General features: G+C 40.0%; 1 protein-coding gene across 1 annotated transcript in view; it reads left to right on the top strand.

Moving 5' to 3' along the window:
* Positions 1–288: 288 nt before the first annotated feature.
* The window catches only part of LOC100538484 (dedicator of cytokinesis protein 10), a gene marked incomplete at its 5' end in the record, with an annotated part of 53223 nt that continues 39946 nt past the window's right edge, over positions 289–13565 (top strand). Inside the window, 4 exons of the mRNA XM_019618860.2 lie at positions 289–396; positions 7829–7911; positions 13012–13084; positions 13360–13491. Coding sequence (XP_019474405.2) covers positions 289–396; positions 7829–7911; positions 13012–13084; positions 13360–13491 — 396 coding nt within the window. The remainder of the gene's footprint in view (positions 397–7828; positions 7912–13011; positions 13085–13359; positions 13492–13565) is intronic.

Here is a 13565-nt window from a genome sequence, read left to right as displayed (position 1 = left end):
AAAAAAAAAAAGCTTAATTTGTGCAGTGTCCAGTGATCCATCTGAGAGGGGATTGCTGGATGCAAGATTAGAACAAGCTTGTTCCCAGAAATCTGTTTGAATAGTACTTTTGCTTGTAATTAATGCTTTAGCTGATAGTAACGTATGAGGAAGGGAGTTGGATTACAGTTGTTCATGTGCGTGTGTATTGGCTGCATGAAAAACTGAGAAATGAAAGCACCAATGATCCTGTTTCTTTTGCCTTCGTGAGACAAAACTGCTGTTTCTCATCATTATGGCTAACTTTTTTCTTTCTTTTATTGTCAGATAGATACAATTTCACTGGAAATCAGGACGCTGTATCCTTCTGTACCCGAAGATGCAGAACAAAAAGCAGAAAATCTGTTTGTTAAAGAGGTAAAGGTCTGAAGTGTGTATCCTCTTTGTTTTAGTATCGTTGGAGTGATTTTTGAAGCAGGTTTGAATTTTGGATGAGGAAAGATTAATAATGTGGCTGTAGATGCTAGTTCCGAGCTGTATCTAGAAAAATTGCAAAGGCACTGAATTCGTTCCTCATTCTACTGTTCTCCAACTTCATTTCCTGCCACTGCTAGTCCATTGGTATTGGTATTTTCACGTAAATGTTACCACTGGTGCCCTGAATGGTTAGAGCTTAAAAAATATTGATACCTTTTCAAAAAATACAAATATTTGACATGATTTCAAACTGTTATTACAATGTATCTTATTTGAAGTATATATTGTCACTACTTGAGAAAGTGTGAAGGGTGTCTAGAAGCTTGTGTTTATTGCCAGTATACAGAATCTGTTCTACCTTTCCATTATAAACTCAAGCAAACTTCTTCCACAGCAGTTAGAATCCCACTAGGTGTGATTACTTGCTATCACTTTTTTAAAAATGTAGTTATGTTGGCTCCATACCTTGGCTCAGATCAAAAGAAATATTGTTTGCTCTCTTGCTACCTCAGGGATATTTTGGATTGTCACTGATTTTGTTACTTTGAAGGACATGGAAGATGTTGGTGGTTGCACCATTCAAAGGAATTTGCTTCAGCCACTGTTTGGAACCTTCTCCTTCTTTCACTATAAATGTGAAGTATAGCCCGTCCTTTGTATTAGCAGAACAGACGTATAGAATCAAGTTTTCAGCCCTTCTTCTATAAAGAATTTAATTGCGAACACTTGATAATTAGCCAGTAATGTATGTGTTCTTTGCCTTTTTTCACAGGTGGGTTTTTGCATACCTGGGTTTCTACTTTGAATAAGTGTGGGCTATTTCATATGTAATATAGCTTGCAAGATAACTTGCAGAGGAAAAGTCAGTAGGAGAGAAGCACAGCGGGTTAGAAGAAAGAATATTAGAAATATAGCTGTTGAATTCTATTCTACATGACATTTTACAGGCTCTATTTCTCCACAGCAGCAGGTCTAGAAAGAGCAGTAACAACTTAATGCCAGCTCAAGTAGCCCGAACCTCACCATCTTTTGTTATGACAGGAGGGTTAAAAGATAACACAGCTTATGGAATTATATATGTTTCCTGAATTCTCTCTGCCCTTTCAACACTTTAGGGTCTGCTTTTTATTTTAAGGTTCTTCAAGTAACAAGTCCAGCACTGTCCTCATTGCTTTACAGAGAAAGTGGTATATCTAAAAATGGAACATTATTGCACAAAACCTGGGAGTCATTATAGCTGAGTACTCCAAGGGGATGTTAATGACAGCCTGGTAAAATACATACTGAGCAGCTCTGTTACCTTTCTCTGCAATATCAGTAAGCCAAACTTGAGGGCAGATAGTGGAAAAAACAGTATTTAAGGGCTAAGACTGCATGGAAAATCACAGGATAAGACCTTGTGTAGAAGTAGAAATGTGCATGTTCCACTTTGTCACAAAGCCAAAGGCAATACATAAAAAAAATTAAGCTCTAGGCTTCCAGTCCAAAACTAAGTAAAACTGAGCATGGGGTGCCGTGAAGATCTATGATTGTAGTCTGCCTCAGTGATTGCAGCAATCTGTACTGACCCAGCAGCACACCCTGTTCCACCTGGTGCTCAGCAGCTCTGGGTAGCTGTGCAGGACTGGAGTTTGTGACCTTCACTTCTCTTTTTAGAGCTGTGAAAGAGCAAACACTTTGCTTAGTGAAGGAAGTATCTCCTTCTTCAGATGTACTGTGGTCTCATGAAGCTGGAATTAAAGGGCTATCCATCTGTAGCAGGAAGTTTTGCCACTGTTTGACTAGTTCATTGCTCTTAGTACTGGGTTTAAATTCCTCAATTAAAAAAAAAACTACTTGCATGGTAAATCATTTTGAGTGATAATGACTGTTTTGGTTATTCACAGCTGTGTCACTTCTTAGTTAATCTGCAGCATTTTGAGTTTACTTGGACTTTAAGTGCTTTTAAAATTCCTGTTACAACAATATTGTCATATCTCACCTGGAAAAGAGGCAGAAGTACATCAGACCTCCTGTAGGGCTTCATTTTAGGGGCAGTGGTATCTGGCTCACTGGAGATGTTGCAGGTCTGTGCAGGAGTGAGAAGGTCCTTGGGAGCTGCCCCAGGCGGTTCCTCGGAGCCCAGACTGCTGCCATGGGTTCGTTGCCTTCTGCTAGGCAGCAGTCCCCCGTTGCTGATGCTGTGTTAGCTGACACTGGTGCACTCAAACATATTTAAGGGTGTGGGTGTTCATATAAAATGCTAAAATGTTTTGTCTCTCCCATCCTTTTACCAAGCTCCAAGGAAGCCCATGCCAAGTCTGCTATGTACAGTTCTCATCAGGGAGAGAAAAAACTTGTAATAAGTTTGAGGAACGTTCAGGTGTTATGGTAATGAGCGAGACATAAGGATGCACTGTAAATAAATTGTGTTACATTCTTCTTTTTGCTGAAACTGCAATATAAAGATTTAAAAAAAAAAAAACTAATAACAGTCTTTTGAGAACTAAATATTTTCTGTAGGATGCAAGGAGAATATTTCACATTTTGATTGATTAACATCTGGGTACCTTTATTTATTTACACTCCTTAGGTATATTCTAAAAAAAATCCTTTAAGAATCTATTGTTCCTATTGCTGAAATGCTCTTAGGATATTTTCCTTCTGACTTTTTCCACCTTGTGTAGGCAGGAAGAATTTGAGTAACTAAGGCTCCAGGAAAAGTTAGGTTTACAGAGTTCTTAAAGCCAGAATAAAATAGTCTTCATTACTTGTTTTCTAAGTATTCTTAACTTCCCTGAATGTTTTACTGTAGTATTCTGTTTATTCCTGAATTTGGAATTTTTTCACTCCTCGCAGGATCTGCTACATGCGTTCATGCCAGCATTACCTGCATGGTCTATAATTTCATTCACTCCATGAGAAATAATATAATTATTTTTCTTTGTAGATGATGAGAATATGCCTAATATAGTCTTTCCAAACTCTTGTTTTCTTGAATATGCAGAGGTAACAAACTTCCATAGTGAGTTGCTGGGGATCAGAAGGGCTTTCCTGCACCCCAGCACTGGCTACTTCTCAGTTGTGGGTATAATTGTAGCCCTCACGCTTCATCCTTGGAGCAGGGAAATAGTGCTGGCTGAAAAGCACAGCATCACAATGAAATAACAGTGTAATACTACGGAAATTTCATTTCCTGTGTAGATTTTCTAGGTACAAAAGTTGGAGTTGTCAGTTGTGTGGGGTTTTTTAGCACCCCTGTCATTCACCTGGCAGCTCTTTTTATTTCAGATTTTGCGGTTTTTCTCCACGGGATTTGTAAGTCATTATTAAACATGAGGTTTATTAATCATAGTGTTAAAAGAGCCACAGCCTTCTATATACCTACTGGAAACGGTGTGTGTCAGTGCAGTTGTTTTCTCAGGCTTTTAATTCAGCCTCGTGCCCATTGTGCTGATATGTTTCAAAGCCAAATTAACATGGAAGCTTCTGTTGGTAAATGTCACAGACAATTTAATTGTCACTGGACAAAGCACTGTCCCTCAGGTCACTGCAGCAGGGGCCACAGGAGGGGCAGTGGGGACAGCGCTGGGAGCAGCACTGCATGTCACTGATCACGGGGTAGGGTGCAGAACGTGCCCTGCAGCTTCCCTTTCCCTTTCAGCCCTGTGGCTCCTTCCAGCTCTGGAGTCTTTCTGCTTTCAGTTTCCAAGCACCTTCCTCTTTAACATCTCCTGCTTCTTGCTTCACTTTGCAGAGCATGCAAGGAGGCAGAAGGGCGCTTGGCATGCAGTTTCTCTGCAGTTGTTCCCTAACCAGCTGTTGTCATACATGTGGCTGCACACCTAGAGCTTAGAGAGAATGTAAGCTGCAGAGGAAAGGAACTCCAGTTACTTTCAAAAGTACCAAGATGCTTGCTTCAGCTGTATTTCTCTCACTTCCGTTTTTCTTTTCTTTTTCAAAATGTTCATTGGCATTGCAGGGCAAGTCTTTATGAACTTGCTCTTTGTCATCACCAGAACCAGAGCTAAGAAGACACAGGTGAAAAAAGTTCACAGAGTGGTCAGTCTCTGTAAGGAAAAATTGAACTAGCTGGGCAAGGAGAAAACCAAAACAATAGAAAAGAAGAAATGAATTGGATAGGTCCCTTGGGAATGGGTTGGGCAGCCTGCCTGGTCAACAGCAGAATAGGAACATTCATGCAGACGTGTGCCAGCCCTCCCACGTCCCAAAGCTTCCATTTCTCTGCCTGTATTTTTCCTCCCCCGCAGTCCCCTTGAGCTGAACAGCTGTACAGTGGTGCCTCTGCTATTTGCCAAAAGCAGTGGGATCTTCAGTGAAATCTGCTTCCAGAAGGGTTTTTCTTGCTCCTCATAGGTGTTTTTCCTCACTATTAAAATTAGATTTACAGTAATTTTCAGTAAAAAAAATCTTTAAAAGTCAGTGCAGTCTGCAGAAGAATTTGATTTTTCAGTTGGGATACTCCGAATAGAAAATGCTGTCATCTTGTATTAATATATTTCTTTTTTAAAACCTAGATTTGCTTTATAATGGCTAGCCACCACAAGCAAGTTACACAACCACAGTAGCTGTTGCACTGGATTGACTTGCCTTCTGTGAATTTTCCAAATGATACTTGAATGCATTTCTTGTCCACTTTGATTTTTATCTTGATTAGCTTTTTCTTGGAGAAGCACAATAAACCTTTATGGTTATAAGCTAAAACATTGTGACCTGCTCTATATGGTATTCCCAACTATGTTTTGAGCACATCAGCCTGTAATGTTTGCAGTAAAAGACTGTGGTGAGAATGCTCTGTGGGCATTAATTGCATTTACTCAGTAGAATACTTAGTGCTGAAAGTGCCACAGGGAAAAAGATGCCCTTTCTGTAGAAGACTTGATCATTTCACGTTTACCAAGCAGAAGGAGGGTGAAATGTGAGCTGAAGAGTCCGTGCTCCTCCTCACTAGGCTCAATGAATGAGTTTTTCATTGGCTCTTGTATAGCAGAGTGCATGTTGCCCTTGTAAGAGTATTCTTGTAACCCAGGTGAATAGCAAGTAGTTTAAATGAAAACTTTGGTCGTGCAAACAGAAGAGTGACAAAGGAATTTCCTGGAGAGTCATAAGAAAAGTGTTTTCTTGTGTTTTTTTTTTAATATTTAAAGTCTGAGCTGTGTAGGAACATGATTGTCGTGTGTAGGCTGCGGGCTTTGCTCTGTAAGGTGCACAGTCAGCTGATTACAATACCAGAACAGCATGTTCATTGTTGGATAATCAGTAATTGTTTTTTTTATTTTATACTGTTTAGTAGTCACGCTTTATTCTGCATCTCGTGTCTGAAAGAAAATGAAGGCTTATGTCAGATCAAGGAGATCTTAGTTTCAGATGGAATCCCTTTACTGCAGGATGCATGTGGCTGTGTTGAAATATTCTGTTCCATTTTAGTGCCAAGAGAAATGCCTACTACTGTGCATCCACTTCTTCACCTTCTTTTTCATATACTAAAAGAAACAAAGGTGCTGCAGAAGACTGATCACACCTGAGATCGTTTCCTAATTTCACCTGTGACTATATATCTGTATGCTTTACACAGGACTTAAAAGGAGACTTGGCAAGCCAGCACTGAGTAATTCAAAAAACACAATTTTTAGGCTTTCAGCTCATCTCAGACTGCAGTAGCAGTCTCACAATCCCCTCTCTGTCCTGGGGCAAAGACCACTGTGCAAGCAGTGACTCCCATGGAAACATCAGGAGAGACAGGCGAGAAAGAAAGAATACTCCCAAATGGAGTGACTCATCTTGTCCCTTTATTGCCTCTTCTCCCACTTTTTCTGCTTAGCTTTTTGTGTTCTAGTCTCTTTGATCTATTCTTTATTCTATTCTTTTCCTCTTGCGGCCTCATCCTTCCCATACCTTTTAGTGAGACTCTTTCCTGCTCTCACCTGAGATTCAATTATCTTTTATGTCGCTGTTTTTTCTCTACTGTAGATCCCCACATTTTCATTCTTGATTCTCTCTTCCCTGTCAACTTCAGCAGAGGTTTCTGCTGATAGGCTTTAGGACTCTTTTTTTTCTTCCTGTCCATCTTATATGTGCTGATGCAAATGTTGAAGTGAAGTGCAGGAAGAAAATAATACATTAGGGGAAATTCTTCAGCATGTAGTGTGGTTACCTATTTTCATTTTATGTTCTGTAGTGAGGATTGCTGGAAATTCTGACATGGGGTTATTTTTCTTGTTATGAATGTGTATGTTATCAATAAACATATATTTCATGCATCTTGTTTCATCTAACTGTCATGTTTAATTCCACTGATAAAAGTTCTGTATTGAGTAAATCACAGAGTTAATCTGATTTATTTGACAGCATCGCGAAACTCTTTGCTATAGTCTTTGTGCAGGTCTGCTTTCCTTGTTTAGGGGAGATTTGTATTTTAAGAACAATTTCAGATGAGATGCAAAACCAGCTAAAAGATTTTCTTAGAAAATAAAAGCTGCAGGGAGATCATGAGGTGACTGAGCAAATCCAGTGTGATGGGGAAAATGAGACCCTGGTGATAAATAATAATCCTGTTAATATATTCCCGAACATTAAGAGAATGAAGATCAGTTCCTAGGGGCAGAACAAGTAGAGGGCTTGTGCTGCAATAGCAGGGAATAAAAAGAGTGAGGCAAATGCATTTACAAATGGAAGACTTAGACAGTGAAACAGGTACAGACAAATGTGTGATGTCCATGGAGCAGGTCAGGCGTAAACTGCAGGGTGTCTCTTGAGGATCTGGTGATATAAATAAATGATGTCTACAGAATAGGTGATGAGAACTGGGAACGCATGTTAAGTTGTTTTCAGCTTCCCCCCACTCCACACTCTTGTATGATTCAATGCATTTGACTTAGAAGAGAAATTGTGCTTCCATAAATGTGGGAATGTGACGCTCACTTTCTTTCGAGAACTCTGCACTCTTCTATAAAAGAGGGGAATAGGTTCTTCTCTTTTATCTCTTCTTTAGCCTTTTTGAGCCTAAACAGTTATAGTAGAATTAGAGTCACAGAATACCTTGAGTTGGAGAAGACCTGTAAGAATAATTGAGTGCAACTCCTGGCTCCACAATCAATAACTAATCATTAAGAATTTGACATTTTAAGGCAGTCTGGGGACAAGACAATATAAAAAGCCACTTACCTGTTTGAATCTTGACTCTGTGTAGTTTAGATGTGAACTGATCATTCACTGTAAATATATGTCCATTTTCTATTTCTTTTGATTTGGGCTCTCTTGTGAGAACATGTTGTGTTGGTTTGCCACATGCAAGGGACTGTAGGGCTCTGACCAGTTCTCTTTCAGGGATATCAGTTTCTTATTTAATTAATTCTTGTTATTTTCTCTTTAGGCTTGTAAATATTACAGTTCTCAGTGGCATGTTGTGAACTACAAATATGAACAGTATTCAGAAGACTTTCGACATTTACCACAGTAAGATCTAGCATAAGTTCTTCTTTATTTTTCCTGTTAGGTTTGTGTCATTTTGCTGAGTTTTGTCCTTATTTGTGCTTTCCTTTGTCTCATATTCTGTACTTGTTTTACTGTATTTATAGAGGCTTGCATTTTTAAAAAGGGGAAGAAGAGGTCTTTTAGCAAAAGTTCAAGGCTCTGCAGAATTCAGTAGTATCAACAAACTCCGTTAGAGCTGATTCAAACCTTAAGTGCGTATTTGCATATTCAAAGCACAGTTGATACAGAAAGCTAGCTTCTGTTTTCTTTAATAATGCATAAATGTCATTCCCCTTTAACTGGGATTAATTCTCCTTTTAGCTACCCTGTGTGCCAGAGGAGTAGGATTTTGCTTAGGGGTTTATAGCTGCACAGTGCAGAAGGTCTGTGTGCAGTGAGTACGCGTGCTGGTACAATGCATGGGACGTGGCTGCAGAAATGTGCAGCTGTCTGGGTAAGCAAATGTCCTGTCTGTGCTTGTACATTAAATCAGTGTAAAGGGAGTGGGAGGAACAATCTCCTTAATGCGAGTGGAAAGAAATTAGGAATTTGGTGTTCATTCATTTTTGCATGTATTCCTACACATACTCCCACTTCTGGGAGGTTTATGTCCTGTACCCTAAGGGCTGTTTTACAGAGTAGTGAATGAACTCCCTGAATGCCCAAGACAGCAGCATTACCACCTACTTTCTTGTAATTTTGAGACGTAAAAATTCGAAAGTGGATGAGAACAGTGCTTACACGCACATAACACCAAGCACTCGAACATGTGCTCTGGACTTGGCTTGGATGCAGACTAGTCTGCACTAAACCTATGGAACAGCTTGTTCTAGATGCCCTCTCCAAGCACTTGGAAGACAAGAAAGTCATCAGGAATAGTCAGCATGGATTCATCAAGGGAAGATCATGCTTGACCAACCTTGTAGCCTTACATGATGGCATCACCGGCTGGGTGGATGGGGGGAGAGCGGTGGATGTCATCTAAATTGACTTCAGCAAGGCTTTTGATACTGTCTCCCACAACACCCTGATAACAAAGCTGAGAAAGCATGGGATAGATGAGTGGACGGTGAGGTGGGTTGAGAACTGGCTGAGTGGTGCAAAGTCTGGTTGGAGACGTGTGACTAGTGGTGTTACCCACGGGTCAGTGCTGTGTCTGGTCTTGTTCAATATCTTCATCGATGACCTCAATGAAGGGATAGTGGCCACCCTCAACAAGTAAGCTGATGATGCAAAGCTGGGAGGAGTGGCTGAAACTGAAGGCTGTGCTGCCATTCAGCGAGACCTGGGCAGACTGAAGAACTGGGCAGTAAGAAACCAGGTGAGGTTTAACAAAAGCAAGTGTAGAGCCTTGCACCTGGGAAGGAATAACCGTACGTATCAGTACAGGTTGGGACGTGACCTGCTGGAGAGGAGCTCTGCAGAAAAGGACCTGGGGGGCAACAGGTTGTCCATGAGCCAGCATGGGAACAGGCTGCCCAGGAAGTTTGTGGGTTCTCCTTTTCTGGAGATATTCAAGACCAGCCTAGACACCCACAAGTGCAGCCTGCTGTAGGAGCCTTCTTAGCAGGGCATTTGGACTTGATGATCCCTGGAGGTTCCTTCCAATCCCTCCTATTCTGTGATGCTATCGTGGAAGGAATCAATAAACTGACTCTGGTGGTCCCATTAGATGTGTTTTTCAGAGGGTTTTGTGCTGTAAGCCTTCCCACCAATCTGCTTTCTCTCTTGCACATTGGTGATTAGGGTAGTACAAAGAGCCAGGGAGAGCAGTTTTGCTAATTGATGTTATAAAAGTGCCTTTTCTTATGTATCCAATATAATGATTGTTTTATAAAATTAATGCATTTAGTGCTAAAGAAAAATGTTTGCTGGGCAGAAGTTTTCCATTTAACCTTAAGTACTTTCATTCTTATGAAATATGCATTTGACAGACGTGGTTGTATTATTCTGCTAGGAAGTACATTTTAGCTCTTTATGGACATCCTCTTTGAAGGGTATTTTAATATGGTGATTAATGTCACTTGCCTGAGTTCATGCTCTAGGAATGTTATGATGTGTCAGATGCTACTTCCCCCTCAATACTGTTGTCTCAAATCTTTTTATAGGAGATTGTTCTAATAGAGAAGGTTGGATGAGTGATAAACATTTTAGTTTTGCATCATGAGATGTGACACCCAATTCAGCTGTGGCTAAAGAACTCCCATTCACTAGGGGTGCTCTGGACCTTCTCATGGGGTTTTGCATTTGGAAACACAAAAATTGAGACTCGGCAGCCTTCAGTAGCACTGGAAGGAATTCCTAGTTTTTTGTGTGTGAGGACACAGTGTGCTATTTGATAGTCATACAAGATGTCAATTAATGTCTTCATAGTGCAGCAGATTTTTGTCAGATACCAAAGTCCTTTCCCACCATTGATCCTTTTTGTTCAGGAAGTAGCCACAGTGTAGTGCAGACCACCTGGAGAAGGTGCAGTGTCTTGATGCAGTTTCTGTAAATTAGTGCTGTGATGCTGGGTTAGAGCTGAACAGCATGTGGACGACACAAACAAAATTTTAGGTATTACTTTAGTTTTTCTCTGAGTGTGTTCCTCCTCTGAGGTTTTTTTCAGATCTCTTTACCCCTTAAATTCCTCTCTGTGAGCTCTCACTACCTCTTTTTACATCATTTTTTATGCTTTGTTGTGTGTGTTCTTGCTTCTTGAGCAAATGGAGGGGTGGAGGAAAACCAGGACTTGCTTAGCGTGTGCACTGTGGTGACAGCATGTCTGGAAACAGAAAAAGCCATTAGCACACTTTTTGCTGTCGTTTATAAAGTGAAAACCTCCAGTGTTTGGTAGGTATTTCAGTTCCACTGCCTTAGAAGCTTGCATTTTATATGAGTTTGAAGAGGTAGTAGATGGAAAGAAAAAGAGAATCCGTGGACATGTTCTATCTGCCTGCCCTAGAGAATAGGGTCCCACATAAGAAAAGGAAGAAAAATTGGAGAATGAGAGGCCTGAGTGGATGAGTGTTTCCTGTGTAGTCAGTGAGGGAACACTTCTGCAGGATATTGTGTGATCTCACTGCAGACTAAAGTGTCCCTACAGCTGGGTTTTTCTCGTAGCTGTAGGGGTAGCACATTATGGATTACTGGACCTTTACCTGAGACCTTGTATGGATAAAGAGAAAAATATAGTATTTTTTTTGTTTTTTCAAAACCTGTTTCTACTGATGTAACCTTCACGCTGCCTGTCCCGAACCACTGATATTGTCTTTGCTTCCATGGTGTGCCTGCTCTGCCACCGGAAGCATTGGCTGTTAGTGCTTTTCTGTCTCTCATACAGCTCTTCTGGGAGGGCAGAAGGGTTTCCTTTTTTCTCAGAAGCACACCATGTGCTCAGGCTTGCAGAAGGTCTGTGGTTTAATGGGACAGGCTTGCCTTTTCATTGGGGTGACAAGAGCCAGGCAGCACTGCAGTGTTGCAGTGTCAGGGCACTCAACACCATAGCAATCCAGCTCCTCCTTCCCTGTGCCTTCTTCCCTTCCCCTATAGCAGCAGTTTTTCTTTTGCTTTGTTTTGTTTTTCTCAGTAGCTCAGTGTCTTGCCCCACTATTACTGGCACAGGTCCTCAAGCAAAGGCTGTGGTGTTCCCCACCAGTGCAATGGCTGGTGGCAGTGGGCAGTCCCACAAAGGCTCTGTGAGCACTGCAGTGCATCCTTGGCTCTGAGTGATGAACAAGCCCAGGGGATTCAGAGTATTAGCACTTCATAGATGTCAAAGAGAGCAATAGATTGCAGAGGTTCCTTTTCTCCACAATGTTAATCAGTTTACATTAAACACTGAAAAAGGAACGAGCTAAAACAGAGAATAAAGTGTCTTGTGTCCTTTTGTATTTTGTGTGCATTTCATTATCCTGGCTTTTCTGAGTACAATGGGATGCTGAAGGCATGATATCACTGATTTTTGAAACAGAGAAAGCAATGAGGAGATAGGTATTGCTTTTTACTCTAATCTTCCTAATCTATAACTCGTGTATGAATGAACAGAAAATGAAAAAGAGCCAGTTACCTTTCCTTTTCCCTTTTTTTTTTTTTTTTTTAACTGTAACACTGTGTGCTTGTGTAGGCTAATGTTTGCTAACATCACAATCACAGAGCAAATTAGCTTATGAGCATGTGGTTCCTGAAATACTGTTTGCTCCCGTGTATGACAGCATGGCCTTTCTTTGTTCACATTGTAAGTCTGGGTAGATGAAACTATATTCTGTAAAGATTAGTCTTCCTAACAAACAATGGCTTTTACCATGACAGCTTCTGTAGTTTTTTCATATCAGTAGTAAAGATTTTCAAGATGAGATTTTAATCTTCAAGAATTCAAAAACAGTGTTGATGTTAGGCCACAGAAAAATCTGTTTTTTTTCTCAATTTAAAAATATCTTTTACCAAGTGCATTGTTTGACTATTACTTAAGGCTTAATTCTGCAATGTGCAAAGTACTTTGGGATGGTACAACTACCTAAAAATAAGCACGTGCTTAAGTGCTTTGCTCTTTCATTCTCAGTTTTGTTTCACCATCTATAGTGTGGAGCTCCTAAGTGGCACCACATCTAAAAGATTGCCTTTCTAAAAATTACCTGAAGCTTGTGCTCATCATATTGAATAGTAAAATATCTATCTTGAAATATTAAAGAAATGTAGAAGCTTTTAGCAAATGTCCTAATGTTTTTATTGGTTAAAAAAAGCTACAGAAGAGTTCATTCTGCTTCATTTGTCAGCCTTTAATGGGACCTCTCTCTGTGAATTGTTTAGTTTTTGTTGTCTCTTGTGGTGAAAGAGCAGAGAATAGAATAAGTAATAGTACTTTATCTTTTATATGGAGGAGCTGCTTCGTATTGTTGGGGAAAAAAAAAAAAGATGAAGGGAGCTTAGAAAAAAAGCATTATTTTGTAAATGTACTGATTTTCAAAGGAATATAGAATCATAGAAAAAGGAAGGTATTCTGTTGATGGGTACCCAGCATAGTTGCCTCCCTGCAGTAGATGATACATTATAATTATTTATTTACTTAATACTATAAAAGATTTTTTCCTCTTCTCCCAGAAATGACTGTAGACCAGAGAAACTGCCATCACATTCCTTTGAAATCGATCATGAAGATGTAGATAAGGATGAAGTATGTATTCTGATTTTTCTTCTCTTTTCTCCACCATTGGAGACTTATCTATTACTTTAGAACCTTGGAAAAGGATAATGGAGACTCATTATCTCCTATAAAATATTTGACATTTTAAATAACTTTGAAGTTAGTGGAGCAACATATACACAGCAGGCTTATTAATAAAGTCTTATATTAAGAGGAATGTAAGGATGATTATTTGTTGTCAACTAGATATTCATGCATTACAGTTTTCTTTTGTCAATGCAGTATTAATTATGTCTTTCATCTAGGATACAACATCCCACTCATCTTCAAAAGGTGGCGGTGGTGGAGGAGGAGGATTAGCAGCAGGAGTTTTCAAATCCGGATGGCTTTATAAAGGGAATTTCAACAGCACTGTAAACAATAGCATCACTGTTCGGGTAAGGGGACTGGATTACTCTTTATTCTGTTCCAATTTATATCTCCCATAGAGGCACACTTTTTTGCCGTTGTC

This window comes from Meleagris gallopavo, chromosome 11, assembly GCF_000146605.3.
Source record: "Meleagris gallopavo isolate NT-WF06-2002-E0010 breed Aviagen turkey brand Nicholas breeding stock chromosome 11, Turkey_5.1, whole genome shotgun sequence".
Taxonomy (NCBI): Eukaryota; Metazoa; Chordata; class Aves; order Galliformes; family Phasianidae; genus Meleagris; species Meleagris gallopavo.
The sequence above is the reverse complement of the archived record's forward strand: the minus strand, read 5'-3'. Positions and strand labels throughout refer to the sequence as shown.